Genomic DNA, 18,127 nt, shown 5'->3' on the forward strand with positions numbered 1-18,127 from the left:
TGGCGTCTTGTGGATGCAACATAAATTGTCCCTCTGAATGCAGAGCGGTGCAAACGAATCGAAGCGTGCGGTGCGGATGTAAGAAAGCTGGCAGTTTGAAAGCGTCCGAGGTCACCCCTTGTGGGTAATTGAGTGACGCATTCAGTCACGCTGCACAGTAATATATATTTTATCACTTACACTGGCGAACATACGACCATCGGGGAACAAACAGCACGCCAAGCGCGCGCAACTTCATCATAATCATTTCTCTTCGAGCCGACGCACAGAAAAGTAGGCGCTACACACTGAAGCAAAAGAGTAACTGGAACGCTCAAGTATTTCCTGCCATTTCGGGAAATATCTCGACACTGGTGTCATTCTGGAAATTCATTTCAAGCGGATACGTCTTGCAGGCTCACCCAATACGATTAGTAAATTGCAATATGTGCTGTAGACTAGATAATTGGGAAACTAAATAGTTAATTTTTGTTTGTTTGAATATGTGTTTCAGTGTCTCCTGCTGATGTTGCCCACTTCTTAAAATAATCGAGCTCAAGGACAATAATTATGCCAACTTCCGCCGCCGATTTTTCAAGGTGACCTAAAATATAATTGTCACCCCATATAATATACAAAGAATACATGGCGAAAAAATGAACCGGAAACCATATGCCACACCACTTCATTGTACGCTAGATTTTCGGTTGGTTTGTGCGTCCCGCCAACAAGCTATGTGATGAAGTGAAAGCGCAAACCGGAATATTGCAATGGTGGAAATGAAATTCAAGAACATTTTTCTCTGTGATAAACTAATTTGCTTCGATTAAAATTGCCGTGGCCAACGTTCTTATGCTTCTCAATTTTGTCGGATTTTCTGCCTATCTTACCGCGGACTACCTTAATGTGTTATGAACGTCTAAACATAGTTGCCTAAATGGCATTTTAACCAAAGTCAGGCTTTTATGTTAGAGCCAGTGCGCATCACATTGGCGAAAATAAAATTTTAGCAGATAGCACATGTTCGGGATAGTAATATAAGAATAATCCCACGTTTCCCTCCGTGACCGGCTATTGTGAAACTTTTGCACAAAACGCTACAGCTTGCACATTTTGACCTCGGTGCTAACGGGTAAAGAACCTAAAAGCCTTTTGTGAAACTGCCTTATAATGAAAGTTCTGTGTTTAGGCAACGCGGAAACGTACCTTTTAATGTATTACGCGAGACAGTCGATTCATGGCAAATTCTTGTTTTGCACATGCTTTTCCACCGCAGCGCGAAATTCAAATGGTCTCACCAGCGCAAAAGAAAAAAAATAAGAAAGATTTTTCCGCTGAGAATATTAGGGCCCCGTGAGACAAAGAAATCCGGTATCGGCCTCGGACGTCGTTAAAATCAATCCGAACCGCCACCACGCAGGCGCTCCGCGTGGCGCAGAGGCGTTGCTAAACTAAGTGAATTCCTCAATGTAAAATGCGCCAGCAAAATCGTAATGTACGACCAAAACACAACCTACGTACATTATAGCGTCGAACTGTACTTTGAATATGCTAGAAAACATAATTCTGTTAGGCGAAAACTCAACTACAAACCCTTTTTTCCAGCGCCTCTACCATTACAGATCGGCGCGGCCCACTGGGTTCCTTGCAACACAATCCATATGGCGCTCGCCTCCGCAAATCGGCAAGAAAGTTGCGGTTTTCGGGAAGCGTGACATGCAGTCACGAATCTTTTAATGCTACCGCGTCCCACTCTTAAAGGCGAAACTCGAGCGTAATGCAATGTTTTGTATGGGGGGGTAAACACTATGCATGGTATGCATATATACATGCATCATTTTTATTTTTTGAACGACATTGATATTGCTCGAGCACCACAGCTGCGACAGTTGGCGTGGATTGACCCTACAACAAGCTGGCCGGACTCTTTCAGTGCGTCCGCTGCAGGACCTCACATACTTATCTTCACCAACGATTGCTTTTCAATATTTTCCTCGGTCAGCCTTCCTTGTCTATTTCCCCCCCCTTTTTTTTTGTCTGTGACGACATCGGCAGCGAGACCGAAAGCACGCCTGATGTGTGGGCCAGAGGGAAGAGCGGTGGAGTACGAACTCCTTTCGTACGATGTTCTGGCTACTCATTGCCGCGATGCTCACAGCTTCTATAAAGCGCAGAGCTTCATTGTTGCTGGTGCTCCCTTGGGATCAGTGACCAGTTGGAAAAAAGATTCATCCGCATGTAATTTCCTCGCGTAAACGCTCAAATTGGCCATCGTTATCGCGCCAGTGCAACACCAGCTCAAATTTTAGGCTAGCACGTGGTGGAGCTTTACGATGACGAAACAGATACTTACGCCTGGGTTCGCTTGTCTGAGCATGCGCATTCGTCAGGCGGCTGCTTGACTCGAACTCGGGTATTTCACTGTAGTTCCCGTCAAAATAAAGTGTTCATATCTGCGCCACCTTTTACAGCCAGGCCGTCAATAAAGTAACTGGCTACTTGTCGTTGGTAGCAGAAAAAAAGTAGTTTAAACGTAGCAAGCGCTACGGAGTAATGTAAGTAACCAATTACCTACAAGACCATCAGGAATTGAATTTCATTACAAATGAGTATAATTACGTCATTCGTTGCGTACACGAGTCTTATCCTTGGGTTAGACGCTCGCCGAGGCTTTGAAATGTCGCGGACGGGCAGCCGATTTTTTATACCAACACCACCAGCAGACAAAGGCGGCGCCCCCGCCCCCTTTCCCCAACGTACGAACCGCCCTGGTTCTAGCTTAAATCTCCCCGCTGCACCTTGTGTGCACTAGAGCCGTGAAGGCATGACAATCGCATACTTGGGGAGCTAGCGTTGCTAAGTTCTGGCCTAGACTTTATTGCGACAGCAAGCGTATGGACACTGCAGGCGCGTTTGTACCGTCGGCGTCGCCGTGAGGTTACGTATAAAGTCCAAAGGTGGTAACACTGTCGTCCAGCTGTGTACGCTGTATGTGCGAGTGAAAGCGCGCGAGGGGAGCGGACAATAGCGGCTTAATCTGGCGCGCTCGAGGGAGGAAGGCGGAGAGCAAACGCGCCGTCTTCCAGCGCACAAAAGGTCGTGCGGGGATGGAAGGGAGAGAGGGGGGAGGCGGCGTTGTGCTCCCGCAGCGACTGCATATTTCGCGACCGTACGCAAGTGGAACTGACGATCGCGGCTCAGTTTCACACGCGGAAGGGACGAAAACAGGGAGGCAGCGTCGGAGGGAGGGGGCGGATTCGACTCCGCCAACGAGTGCGTACTTTGCATGGCCGCACGCGCCGTATCTTGAAAGGGATCTGCCGACGGCTCATACCTTGGTGCGCACTGTGTTCTCGCTGCTGTTGCGTGGAAGCGATAGACAAAAGCCACTTCGCTCGCTGTTGCTGCCCCGCTTGCTCACAGCAGCGTTGTGACAGCGAGTCTCCGAGCTCAACGAGTCTGACGTCCTCCTGTTTGCTCGTGCGCGCTGACACCATGCTCGTTAATTCAGCTAGTAAGCGAATATTTCCACGTTTAGACGACCGATGAAGCTACTATCCTTACTTCACGTGGTTATCTACCAATGTGCGATCGCAATCGATGCTCCGCCTTTCGGGCGTAACTGCGACGTTTTTTTTATTTTCTAGGTTGCTCGCTACGCGTAGCGCTACGATGTTCGCAAAAGATGATCGGCAAGGCATATTGTATGCGACACGTGCATTTATTTAAAACGCGTAAAGTGTCAGATGGTGCTTAGGGCCCCTTGAACGTAAGGTAGCGGAAGTGTAGGAGGCCGGGTAAAAAACCTCAGAGCTGCAGCACACCTTGGTACCCAAAGCTGGAACTTTGTTCAACTAATCCACGTAATGCACGTCGGACGACACTCCTGCCATCGCAACGTACTCTGTGCCCGTTTGCTGAACAAGGTTGCCAGTGTCCCAACCTCCGGTGGCGTTATTGTCGTTTACTGGTACATAGAAGACGAAGAAGACGAGTTCTTGATCAGCTGGTACATGAAGACGAAGAAGACGAGTTCTTGATCAGCTGCTAGTCCTGCTTCGCTCTGGTTTTTTCGGTTAAATTTGTGCGTACCGACGCCCCCGAGGCGGGTACGATATCAAAAGCAATGACGGACGTTCCGCCTCCTCTGCCGCCAAGGTTAGGGGCTGGCCATCAAGTTGCAAGTCGGTCTGCTGCGCTCGACCACCTCAACGCGACTCTGCCAAGGTCATCGAGCTGCTCAGACATCGAGGACATGGATTCTGACGGCGGATATACCGAGGTCACAAATCGTCGGTTGAAGAGGAAACTTCGTAGGACATCAAGCGTGAGTGAGCTTAACTACAATAAGCCGCCCACACAGCAAGCGTACACAATCGCCTACATCCCCGTCGCTGCTACAGGCAACCTCAATTCCCTCAATAGGCAAACTCTCACTGCCTATCTCGAGAGACTGGCTCCAGGGAAAATCAGAGAGGTCCGAATTTTTCCCAGAAGAAACATACTTACTGTTGATGTGACTACACGAACCATCCTCGACACTTTGAAAGCTGTAACTGAGCTAGGCAATATACTTGTCCGCTCATTCATCGTACATAGAGGCAGCACCACCGCCGGTGTTATCTACGATGTCGATACAGATATTGATAATGACGATCTCCAAACGCTAATCTCCTCAACTATCCATATCATAGACATACACCGTTTTGGACGGTCGAGGTGCATAAAACTCATTTTTGAGGGAGAGATCTTACCAACACATGTAAAAGTGGGCTATGTGCGACATCCTGTCCGTCCATACATCCCTAGGCCCTTGCAGTGCCGTAAATGCCAGAAAATCGGGCATGTGAGTGCTGTGTGCGTTAACAAGATGACATGTCCGCGCTGTGGTGGTGACCACGATCAGTTGACGTGTGCTGGCTCTGACTTGAAGTGCCCTAATTGCGATGGGCCGCACGAGGCAACGTCGAAGGACTGTCCTAAATTAAGGACTGAAATGTCCGTGCTAAGGAAAATGGTACGAGATAGATCTACGCACAGAGAAGCGGCTACCAAGGTCCACCGCCGCCAGAGGCGCTCACGTAATCGCAGAAGGAGATCAGCATCGACCAGAAGGCGATCCGCATCGACAACAGGACAACCTGTACTCCAGGAAAAGTCGTCGCGTGCTCCTGCTACTCCTCAAACGTCAGAGCCACCTTTAACCACGTCTACTCTTCTGAACACCAAGGACACTACTATATGGCCTTCCCTGCCATCTCGGAGTCCAGAAGTGCAGCCCGAACGCCAGCGTGAACATGAACCTTCATCGTCGGATGAGCAAATCAAGGCAATGCTTGCACAGTTGATTCGTTCCTTGCGAATGCTGCTCATGGGAGTTAAGACGCCCATTGCCAAGGCTGCGGTGCAAATTCTCGACGCACTAGAACCAGTGCTTGCTGCTCTATAAAAGTTAGTAAACGCCATGGCATCATCAACTTCAAGATTGTCGCTACAGGAAAGGATAAGCGGTTCCATAATATTCCAGTGGAACGCACGAGGTCTACGGGGTCGCCTGGGAGATTTTAAACAGAGAGTGCTCAAGCATCGGTTTCCAGTTATCGTAATACGCGAGCCGAACATGACATCGCCATTTAGACTCTCTGGATATGAACAATTCGCGTCTGGGACAAGTGGAAATACTAGGAAAGTTTTACTATGTGTGCGATGTGACCTCACGTATTCGCTAAACCAAGTTCCAGTGCATAGCAGCAACGAGTATGTCTCTATAACACTGAAGCTAAAGCGCCGGATAATCTCGATAATCGGTGGCTATATTTCACCCAGGGGAAGATTTGACTCTGGACATCTGAAGCTTGTTCTTGACTCTTGCCAAGGACCTCATATTATTGTAGGTGATTTCAACGCGCACCACCATCTTTGGGGCAGTAGGATCACAAATCTTCGAGGAAGACAACTTCTTAACTTCACAAGCAGCAATGATCTTGACATCCTGAACGATGGCTCACCAACATTTCTTCGTGGCACAACGTACAGCAGTTGCCTCGATTTAGCTATCGCTTCACGATGTCTTTCGTCTTCTGCTGCCTGGTGCACAGATGCTGAAACGTATGGCAGTGATCACCTACCTACGTATGTACAACTGAGATGGTTTACAAGACTTCCAAGTTCTCATACGCGACGCACTGACTGGGATGCTTTTCAGAACAAGCTAGAAGAATCCTGCAATTGTGTCATTTCACCGAAAGAGATTGAAGAGCGCATTATAGCAGCAATGCACGCAACAACACGCATCATCCAAACATCAAATTCAAGAACATCCGTTGACGTTATATATGAAGAGCTGCGGGCAGTCCGACGTCGCGCCGAGAGGAAATACAGGCGAACTAAATTGATATCAGACTTGAGAACGGCACGCCGTGTGCAAAAGAAAATTCAAAGATACTTGGACAAGCTCGACAGACAACGTTGGAGGTCCTTTTGCACCAGCCTGGACCCACGAAAACCGTTCTCCACAATATGGCATGTTGTACGAGCACTACCATCTCCTCCACAACAGCTACGTCCCTTTCGAGCTTTGGCTATCATCCAGACGCGCAGTGAGAAGGAAATCGCGGAAGATTTCTGCATACACCTCTCTGGATCTACAACATCGATAGCTTCAGTGCTCAGGTGTGCTCCTCCAACAATGGACGATCGCCTCGACCTCCCGTTCACGCTGCAAGAGCTACGTGCAGCGATTTCCTCTTCAAGACACTCAAGTGCGCCTGGTCCTGATGGCATTACCTATTCTACCTTGCGCCATCTAGGCCCTCGAGTGACTGAAGAGCTCCTGGCTTTATACAATCTCTCTTGGTCCTCGGGAACTGTGCCTGCACACTGGAAGACAAGCAAAATCGTGGCATTATTGAAACCAGGCAAGACACCCCATGCTATGCTTTCCTACAGACCTGTCGCGCTTGCCAGTTGCATAGGTAAAACCATGGAACGTATGGTTTTGACGCGCCTGGAGTGGTTTTTGGAGAAACGTAATATATATCCAGACGCAATGACAGGTTTCCGAAAGGGTAGGTCGTCAATCGACAGCGTCATTGACCTAGTAACAACTGTTGAACATCAGAAACGTCGCCGTCGATTAACGGCTGCTGTCTTTCTAGATATCAAGGGTGCTTTTGACAACGTTCTACATGATGCAATTTTAAATGCCCTAGAAGAATGTGGCGTCGGGGGACGTATGCATCAGTGGATAGCCAGCTATCTTCAAGAGAGAACGATATTCATGACAACTCCTGACGGTGAAACAAAGAACCACCCCGTCTATCGTGGAGTGCCTCAAGGAGGTGTATTGAGCCCAACCTTATTTAATATTGTTCTCATTGGACTGGTCAAAGAACATGCAGGCACAATCTCGGTCTCTGTGTACGCAGACGACATCTGTATATGGACCACGAGCTTAACGCGCTTGCAAGTGCAAACGAAGCTGCAGCGCGCGGTGTTGATAACGTCGACATACCTAAACAGTCGCGGACTGCAGCTCTCACCGGAAAAAAGTGTGTCCATGGCATTTAAACGGAAGTCAATGGCCTGCTACCCCGTTATGATTGATGGAAAGATTATACCCTCAGTAAGACACTACAAGTTTCTGGGAGTCATCATCGACCGTGACTTATCTTGGTCGAAGCACCTCTCCGGATTAAGGAAAAAGCTAGACAGCTTTACTCAGATCATTCGACATATGTCTGGAAAATCATGGGGCCCATCCAAGTCATCTCTTCTGCAGCTCTACCAGGCACTTTTTGTTGGCTACTTCCGCTACAGTGCGCCTGTACTTTCTCGGATTTGTACAACTGCTGTACGCACACTTGAAAGTGCTCAGGCTCGCGCACTGAGAATTTGCCTTGGACTACCACGATGTGCGTCTACTTGGGGCACGATTGCAGAGGCACGTGCGTGCCCAGCTCGAGTTTATCTGCAGCATGAGCCATTGCGAGTGCATCTAAGGCTACTGACCAGACACAGGAATCATCCACTCACGAACGTCACAAGCGTACGGTCTGTGTCTGCCTACTCAGAAGCCGTGTTGTCGCAGCAAGACTTATTGCCGTCGGACTTCCAAACATATGACATACCCCAAGTTCCACTCTGGACGATGGCAAAGCCAATGGTGAGACTCTCAATCCCTGCAATAACGAAGAAGTCGAAGATGCCGCTTGCTGGGCTCAAGGATTTCGCGCTATCATACATTACTTACATGATGATGATGTGTGTTGTTTTGTGGCGAAAGGGCCAGGTTTGGCCAAAGAGCGCCATGACTGGTGGTAGTGTTAAGGATGTATTATGGAAGATGTGACTTGGCTGTAGAGTGGCCTAAAATAGTCGCTGTAAAGTGCGTAAAATCTACGTGCTATAAAATTATGGCGATGACTGATGACGAATACTATGAACTTTAAAATCCATCGTAAAAGAATGATGCAATGTTTAAAATATGCGAGATGTTAAAGTGCTTACAGCACTACTGCCTCGCCAGAGCCCTTGAACCACAAGGGCCTAGAGGCATGTGCTTATTCAAAATAATTATCGCAGCGACATTCTCAGAAGAGAGGATGCGCTACGAACATGTGGGGCTAAAAACATGCAACACAACATCTTTCAAAAAAGCTAAGACGGCGTTGGTGTCAAAGAGTGGTTCTGGACCAAGTAACATAAAAGGATGAAGGGGGATGTGGTGCCTGTATGCTAAGAGAAAATGTTTTTTTCTTTCGGGTTCGGCTTCCCGACACTCCAGTAGGACGTGGAGGACGGTCAGCCTCTCCCCGCATCTACCACAGGTTGGAGGCTCGTTTCCCGTGAGTAAAAAGTTATGTGTGCCAAAAGTGTGTCCTATTCTTAGGCGGCAGAATAGCACATCTGTCCGGCGGCATTTGGTTACAAGAGGCCAGAAACCTAATTGTGGCTTTATTACATGCAGTTTATTATTGATTTCTTCGTCCCACATGCGTTGCCAGTGGCTTCGTAGTTTCCTTCTTAAGAAAGGCTTCAGGTCTGTGACAGGGACCGAAGCGGTAGGATTAACTGCATGCAATGAGATTGATGTGGCCATCTGGTCGGCTAGAACGTTTCCCTCGATGCCCCTATGTCCAGGCACCCAGCATATGATCACATGTTGGTTAGATACATATGCTTTGCACAGTGCGAAGTAGAGCTCATTAAATACTGGATTTTTGTGATTACAGAAAGACATCAAGGCCTTCACAACACTGAGGGAGTCCGTATATATAATTGATTTCTGGAGTTGTGATTTATTTATATGCTTTACGGCTGACAGCAGTGCGTAGGCCTCAGCCGTAAAGATACTAGTTTCCGGGTGCAGTACGTCGGATTCCGAGAAAGATGGACCAACGGCTGCATAGGATACCCCGTCGTGTGACTTTGATGCATCTGTGTAGAACTCCGTGCAGGAGTATTTGTGCTGGAGTTCCCGGAAATGCATCTTGATTTCAATCTCTGGAGCATTCTTTGTGACTTCCACGAACGATATATCACATTGTATGAGCTGCCACTCCCAAGGAGGTAGCAGCTTGGCTGGATGCATTAGGCGAAGCTCGAGGAGTGGAACGTGCATTTCTTCGCTAAGCTCCCTCACACGCAGCGAGAAAGGCTGTCTTACGGACGGACGATTGCGAAAGAGTGTAGCACATGTCATGTCATTAATGGTATTATAACAGGGATGTTGGGGGTTTGAGTGGACTTTCAGAAAATATGTATGGCTGATGTATGTTCTCTGCAGATGAAGTGACCACTCATTTGATTCTACATATAAACTTTGTATGGGACTCGTTCTGAAAGCGCCAGTGGCCAGTCGGATTCCTAGATGGTGGACTGGGTCTAGCATCTTTAGTGCGCTTGGGGCGGCAGAGTGGTAAATCACGGCGCCATAGCCTAGTCGTGATCGAATGAGGCTTTTATAGATATTCATTAAGCACTTCCTGTCACTACCCCACGTAGTCTGGGATAGAAGTTTGATTATGTTCATTGTTTTTAGACACTTTTCTTTGAGATGTTTAATGTGGGGGACGAAGGTGAGTCTGTAGTCAAGTATGACACCTAGAAATTTGTGTTCTTTGTTTACAGGTATCTGTTGTCCACGCAGTTCTATGCAAGGATCTGGGATAAGTCCTCTCTTTCTTGTAAAAAGAACACAAGAGCTTTTGTTAGGATTGATCTTAAACCCATTCTTGTCTGCCCACATTGACACTTTGTTCAGGCCATGCTGTACCTGTCTCTCGCAGACTGCGAGGTTACAAGATTTGAAAGCTATTTGAATGTCGTCCACGTAGACAGAGTAAAAGATGGCGGGTGGTAGTGAAGCACGAAGCGTGTTCATCTTCACGATAAATAGCGTGCAGCTGAGCACGCCTCCTTGGGGTACACCCGTTTCTTGCGTAAAAGGACGTGAGAGTGCATTGCCGACTTTTACCCGGAAGGTACGATTTGACAGATAGCTTTTTATTATATTAAACATATTACCGTGGATGCCCATTTCTGACAAGTCTCTTAAGATTCCGTAACGCCACGTCGTATCGTACGCCTTCTTCATATCGAGGAATATGGATAAGAAGAATTGTTTGTGTACAAATGCGTCCCGGATATTTGCTTCTACACGTACAAGGTGGTCAGTAGTGGAGCGTCCTTCTCGGAAGCCGCACTGATAAGGATCAAGAATTTTGCTCTGTTCAAGGAAAAAGATGAGTCGCCGATTTATCATTTTTTCGAACACCTTACACATGCAACTTGTGAGGGCTATCGGGCGGTAACTTGCCACTGAGGAAGGGTCTTTGCCTTGTTTCAAAACAGGGACTACAATGGCTTCCTTCCACGCGGTTGGAAGGTACCCTGCATCCCAGATGGCGTTGAAAAGTGTGAGTAGTGTAAGTTGCGTGTCATTGTGTAAGTTTTTGAGCATTTCATACAAGATTCTATCAGATCCGGGTGCTGAACTCTTGCATGCGCTCAAGGCAGCTTTCAACTCCGCAGCACTAAAAGGGCAATTGTACGGTTCATTCTGTCGGAATTTATTGGTGAGTGGCTTGCATTCTTCTATTTGTTTATATTTTAGGAAGCATTGCGTATAATGATTTGAGCTTGATACACTTTCAAAGTGCTGTCCGAGTGAGTTGGCCTGATCTTGCAGTGTATCTCCCTGTGTGTTTACTAGGGGGAGTGAATGTGTTTGCCGCCCTCTAATCCTATTTACTCTGTTCCAGGCTTTGGCCTCATCCCTAAACGAGTTAATACTTGATAAAAACTTGTGCCAACTTTCTCGTCTGGCCTGTCGGCGGGTTCGCCTGCCTTCGGATTTTACTTTTTTAAAGTAACTAGATTCTCTGCGATGGGAGAAGCGCGTAGCAACCCCCACGCCCTGTTCTGTTTTTTGCGAGTGATCCTACAATCGTCGTTCCACCATGGGACACGCTGTTTGCAGGCCAAGCCTTTTACTTCTGATATGCATATAAATGCGACATCTATTATGAATGCTGTAAAAAACTCGACTGCAGCATCAATTCCTAACGAAGACAGCTCAGCCCATGATATACTAGTTAGAGATCGAAATTTTCCCAATCAGCTGTCTCAACCTTCCACCTAGGAGCGTATGGTGGATATTCGTTTTCTTTATATGATCTTAGCAGTATAGGGAAGTGGTCGCTACCGTAAGGGTTGTCGGTAACTTCCCATTCAAGTTCAGGCAGTACAGACGGGGAGACTATACTAAGATCTATTGACGAAAAGGATCGGTTTGCAAGAGAGTAATATGTGGGTTCTTTCTTATTGAGAAGGCACGCTCCAGAAGAGAAAAGGAACTGTTCAACAAGGCGACCTCGCGCATCTATACGAGAGTCGCCCCACAGGGAGCTGTGCGCATTGAAATCGCCAAGAACAGCATAAGGTTCTGGCAATTGATCGATCAAGGAGTGAAATTCATGTTTGTTCAGTTGGTAATGCGGGGGTATGTAAAGGGAGCAAATGGTGATGAGTTTGTTTAGTAGGGCAACTCGAACCGCCACTGCTTCAAGGGGCGTTTGTAGCTGTAAAGGCTGACACGCAATACTTCTATGAGTAAGAATCGCAACACCACCCGATGATGCGACGGCCTCATCGCGATCTTCGCGAAACGTAACATACGTACGGACAAAGTTTGTGTGTTTAGATTTTAAGTGTGTTTCCTGTAAACACAGCACTTTTGGATTTTGTTTGTGGATGAGTTCCTGCAAATCATCAAGGTTTCTAAGGAGACCTCTGATGTTCCATTGAATGATTTGTGTATCCATGTTTAAGGTAAATTGGTGCTGTGTTTACGGAAACGGAAGTGATGTCTTAGATTACAGAACTCTTGCGAGGCCCTGTAACCGGGGTTCTGCCTTTTTTGGAGCGTTCGAGGGAGCCTCGCCGCTCCTTAGGCGCTTGGAGCGCCGTGGGGGTAGGTGTTCTGTCCATTGCCTCATGTGAGGCGCCGGACACGCGCTCTTGAGAGCGAGAAGTTTTTCGAGAGAGTCTCACCTCGGAAGGCGAGACCCCTGCGCCCACCAGCCCGGAGGCCGATGGGGCTCCCTGGGGGATTTGGCTGCGCCGGCTATTGCCAGCGCTGGAAGGGGCCTGGGAGGTTGGGGCAGCCTCGGCTGCACCCACCTTCGGGGTCGATGGCCCCGTCTGCTGTGTTGGCGCAGCAGCGTCAGCTGCAGCCGCCGGGGGGGCGGATGGCGTCACTGCCGCCTCACTGGGTGTGGGTCGGACAGCCGCCGGAGACCGTTGTGGCGCTGCCCCCTGACGCGCCACTTCGGCAAAGGTGTGCTTTGGCAGGAAGGATACCCGCCTGCGTGCTTCTTTGAAACTTATATTTTCTTTTACTTTGATCGTTACAATCTCTTTCTCTTTTTTCCAAGATGGGCACGACCGCGAGTACGCGGCGTGCTCCCCATCACAGTTCACACAGTGGAGAGTGTTTTCACACGATTCAGCGGAGTGCTCATGAGCACTACATTTTGCACAGGTTTGGCGGCCGCGGCAGTTCGATGAGCTGTGGCCAAATCGCTGGCATTTAAAACATCTCAGAGGGTTTGGGACATATGGTCTGACCCGGAGCTTCACGTATCCTGTCTCAATACTCTCAGGGAGCACACTTGTACCAAAGGTGAGAATTAGATGTTTTGTTTTGATTTCTTTTCTATCGCGCCTTAGCAGATTTCTCTTAAAATTGATTACGTTTTGATCACCCCAGCCTTCTAATAGTTCAGCGTCCGTAAGTTCCATCAGGTCATCATCCGAAACTACACCACGGGTGGTGTTCATCGTGCGGTGCGGGGTGACTGTGACTGGGACATCTCCAAATGATAGAAGGTTAGGCACTTTCTCGTGTTGTTTTTTGTCACGGAGCTCCAAAAGGAGATCACCGCTAGCCATTTTTGATGCTTTATATCCTGGTCCAAACGCCTGAGTTAGAGTTCTTGAAACAACAAAAGGTGAGATTGTTCGTGCTTGTTTTCCTTGTTTTTCAGAATGGATTACGTGGAATCGCGGGAAAGTTTCTTTTTGGCGTCCAAAAAATTCAAAGATATCTTCGGTGCGCCCCCTTTTCAGGGAGCGATCAGATAGTGGAGGGAAAGAACTAGCCATAAGTGGGAGTGTATTTTTCGGCAGTAGCGCCAGCCACCCACCATGGAGCCCAACAAGGGGACGCTGCAGGGCCTGTAAAACAGGGCCTACAAGCGCCAGCTGTACGCTACCGCTATAACCAAATATGATATAACCAAGGTTGGCTACTCACACAAGGTTAACCCTTGCTGCCAGGAAGGTCGGAAGTAATAAAGAAATGAGAAGGAGACAGGAAAGGTGGAAAGTAAGGAAAAGACGAAGGTTGTAGGGAGAGAGAGACAGGAAAAGGCAACTACCGATTTCCCCCGGGTGGGTCAGTCCGGGGGTGCCGTCTATGCGAAGCAGAGGCCAAAGCGGTGTGTTGCCTCCGCCGGGGGGCCATAAAGGCCCAATCACCCAGCATCAGCTCAACCCCCAGGATCCCCCTTTCCCCAGACACGGCTGAGCCGCGCACGGCTACACGCGGGAGGGTCCAACCCTCGTGTGCTCGGGTCCGTGGTGTCGCAACACACCAAACGCCTGCTTGCGCAGACGCCCCTGCGGGGTACATTACTTACATGTATAGATATTACGAACATGTTTTCACAGATGGTTCTGTGACACAGACCTCTTCCGCGGCGGCCTACACGGTGCCAGGAATGGGAATCGCACAGCGATTCAAGATAGGACACAGGACGTCGTCTACAGCAGCTGAGTTGACCGGAGTTCGAGAAGCAGTTCGCTGCATACTGCAACAGAGTCTCGAGAAGTGGACAGTGTTTTGTGACTCAAAACCAGCACTGCAACTCATCAGCAATTATATGAGTGAGAGAACGGCATATAGTCCTCTAGTTCATGACATCATGTCTCTACTTGCTGAGGCGTCACACTCCGGGCATACCATCGTGCTGCAGTGGATTCCTGGCCATTGTGGAATAGCTGGAAACGAACAGGCTGACGCGGAAGCAAAAAAGGCGCACACTGACGGAACTATTATAAAAATTCATTTTTCCCGGTATGACATTAACGCCTTGCTCCATACCTCCCTTTAAACTTCTACGGCACGACATTGGGACAACCCCGAACATCGACAAGAGCGCCTTCATAGACTTGACGCTGGCTTACAATTCCGGCTTCCACTTCGGTTGCGGAGAAGCCAGGAAACACTCATTCATCGATTACGGCTGGGTGTTGCATACACCCACCGATACCTTCACAAGATTGGACAAGCACGGGACCCTGAATGTAGCGTCTGTCACACTCTCGAGACAATAGCTCACGTACTTTGTGTGTGCCCTCAACATGCGGCCGAACGCAGAAAACTCAAATCAATAGTTGACAGCTTGGACTCCCGTCCCTTTTCAGAAGAAAAGCTTTTGGGCGCTTGGAGGAGTGTTCACTGTGCCCAACGTGCCATAAAATCACTTTTGAACTTTTTAAGTGAGACTGGTCTAGACGATCGCCTTTAGAAGCTGTGAGACGTGCAGTCAATACGAAATGTGTTTGCGCAATAACTTTTTGGGACAATATTACTTTTTGTATGGACAAGATTACCGTTACGTGTATGCGCGTTCACTGCGCACCCGCATATTGGATAACGTGTATATAGTGTCTCATTGTACCATAATATAATCACCTGCCACCTACCTTTCCCTGTATTTCCCACTTCTCCTTTCCCCAGTGAGGAGTAGCAGGCTAGAGAAACGCTCTCCAGGCCGACCTCTCCTCCTTTCTGCTCATTAAAATCTACTCCTCCTCCTCCTACTGGTACATACGGGTACACTGTCTGAACGAAAGTTTCAGTCGATATTGGCGGGTATGGAGTGTATGAGGGCGCTATATCCATGGTTACCTCATTCGTAGGGCCGCCTTGACCTGAATGCAAAGTTAATGGCGATGACGGCTTCTCTATGCAGACAGATGCTTCAATCTTTGGCGTAGCATCCTCGCCCGTATCACTCGACATGCTAGGAGGAACTTGACTCTCTATCTCGTCTGGCAGTTCCCTTATGTCGGTGCGCTTCTCTTCAGCATTGCTGCATAACGGTTCCTTCGCCGTCTCCTTTGAGCGCAATTCTTCGAGATCTCGGCGTTCTCGCACACGGTCTCGCATGTCCATCAAAATCTCTTTCTCACGGAACCGCCTTCGAATCCACAGAGCAGTACCCGAATAATATTTGACGTCATCCCTTTCATCGTTGTAATGTTCCATAAACGCCTCCAATAGTCGTCCTATCTTCGCGGCTTCAATCTGCTTTATTTGTTTCCCAATTTGCTTGCGCTTGCGCAGCTTGGACATTAATCGCTCCCTCCTCCTCCAACCCTGCAGTCTTTCCTCGTAGGCAGTCATCTCCCGCATCCTCCACTCTCGCACCTTCCGGCCATACTGTTCCCTTTCTTCTTCCGTCCCCGGTTCCTTCTCACCACATAACTGTCGACACTTAGGCTGTTCGCCGTCGCTGACTCTTTCGGAAGAGTCTGAAGGGGTTCGCGAGCGTGCCTCCTTTTTTGCGGGTACCTCTTCCCGTTGCCTCGAACGTGCTGGCGCCGGTGACCCCGATGACGTCTTGGGACTACTATCGCGAGCATGCCTCTTGCGCCAGGCTCGTTCGCGGCCGCGATCAGATTCGACCGAACTCGTCTCCCTCTTTGATAAGCATGGAACGTGGTCTCTTCCTCGGCCGCGCGAGGAACGCGGGCTTCTTCCCAGGCCGCGTCGCGCCTCCGGGTAGCGACAACGCTCTCGTTCCGATTCGTGGCCATTTTCCCTTCCCATCTTTTCGTGCAGTCCGAGCCAATCTCTAGACTCGGAAACGTCGAAGGCGAAGACGGATATGCTCTCGCAGTTTTGGTTACGCTATCACTACAACTCAGAAGTCTTGGCGCTTGGGCTCGTTCGCGAATTCGCACTCGAGTCCTTGTGGCTGTCCGCCCGTTAAAAAATTTCAATTATCCTTTGTTGCAGGACGTCGAAACAACTTGAGGCTACACCTCAACAGAAACATTGCCAGCTCCCTTTACCTGGCGTGTTTCCAGTTCCGTTGTTTTCATTTACGGTGGACGGTTGTCGCAAGAACACTGCTTCGTGTGATTGGAAGTCGCTTCGTTACCACTGCGAATTTCTGCACAGGCGCGCTTCCGTACCTCTGTCGTGCCTCGTCTGTTTCAGAAGAAATGTACTTTTGTATGCAGAGCGCAGCTGCGGCGATACTGCCATTCATCTGCAATACGATAGAGGGAGACTTACGACATAATGGAATGCTATTTCTGCAGTGACAACTGAATGGTGCATTCCTTTCGTGTAATGTGAGTGCTTTCATCGTAAAGAATAAAGCACGTCGGCACGCTTTCGAAGACTGGAAATATCAATGGCGCGCCCGCTGTAATGATGATGATTTGGGTTTTATGGTGCAAGGGCCAGATGGCCAAAGAGCGCCAAGCACGTGCTGATGAGTTCGCGATGGATTGGTGATAAAATAGAAAAATTAACTGCGAATGGCACATGTAGCATGACTCTAAACAGGCCTAAGATTAGTCAGTGTAACTTACGTCAAGTACATCAGGAATAAAAACATAACAATGCCTGGAGATGTGTGCTATGACCATATATTTTTGTTACGAAGGGATGATGTAGTAAAACGTGCACGTGAAGGTATCACTGGTGCCTCAACACGGCCTTTGAACGCAAGGGTACAAATGCACGTGGTCTGCAAAAATACTATCGCAGCAGCACCTTCCGGAGAGAGGATGGGCTGCAGATCTAAAGTGTTTTATTGTCCGTAACTGGCAATGCACCGATTTCTTGAATAAACCTAAAAACTAACTTGTCAAAAATATTGCTTCCATGTCAAGAAGCATTGCTGGCTTCCGGAGAACGTGCTCTCTATTCGCTCAAGGAAAGTGCCTCTTTCTTTGAGGTTCTAATTCTTTGCACTCTATTAAGACGTGAAGTACAGTCAGCGTCTCGCCACATTTACTGCAGAGAAGGTTCATTGCCAGTCAAAAGGTAAGCGTGTGTCCTGTACCAGTGGCGAATTCTAAGACGGCAAAAAATGACCTCAATTCTCTGCATTTTCGTAATGGGTGGCCAATTCCCTAACTGTAACCTAATGACGCTGAGTTTATTTGGTGTTTCATTGTCCTATAGGCGCTTCCAACACGGCCCACGTCTTTTACGCAGGCAAGGCTCCAAATCTATAGCAGGGACAACTTAGGGATGCTGCTCCCCTTTCTTGTTAGGGAAGCGGTAGTTTCATGTGCAACCAGGTTGTCCTCAATAGCTGCGTGGCCAGGTAACCAGTATATCGTAACACGCTGTTTAGACGTATACGAGTTGCACAGCACAAAATAAAGCTCGTTAATCAGATGATTTTTTTTTTGTTTACGGGGCGACAATAATGCTTTTATACGCTTAACTAGTCAGCAAATATAAGTCTTTCGAAGATATATTAAACTGCAGACAATGGGGCATTAGCCTCAGCCGTAAATATACCTGTTTCTTGGTGCAGTTCAGCGCATTAAA

At 48.3% G+C, this 18,127-nt stretch overlaps 1 protein-coding gene across 3 annotated transcripts in view; it reads right to left on the minus strand.

Moving 5' to 3' along the window:
• The window catches only part of LOC135899657 (cuticle protein 16.8-like), a 148,688-nt gene extending 131,944 nt beyond the window's left edge, over window positions 1-16,744 (minus strand). Inside the window, exon 1 of one of the 3 annotated variants that reach the window (XM_065428967.1) lies at window positions 15,458-16,744. In XM_065428967.1, the coding sequence (XP_065285039.1) occupies window positions 15,458-16,381 (924 nt within the window). In that variant the 5' untranslated portion in view covers window positions 16,382-16,744. The remainder of the gene's footprint in view (window positions 1-15,457) is intronic. The other 2 variants (XM_070521349.1, XM_070521347.1) reach the window with 2 other exon arrangements.
• Window positions 16,745-18,127: the final 1,383 nt, after the last annotated feature.

Source organism: Dermacentor albipictus, chromosome 7 (genome assembly GCF_038994185.2).
Source record: "Dermacentor albipictus isolate Rhodes 1998 colony chromosome 7, USDA_Dalb.pri_finalv2, whole genome shotgun sequence".
Classification (NCBI taxonomy): Eukaryota; Metazoa; Arthropoda; class Arachnida; order Ixodida; family Ixodidae; genus Dermacentor; species Dermacentor albipictus.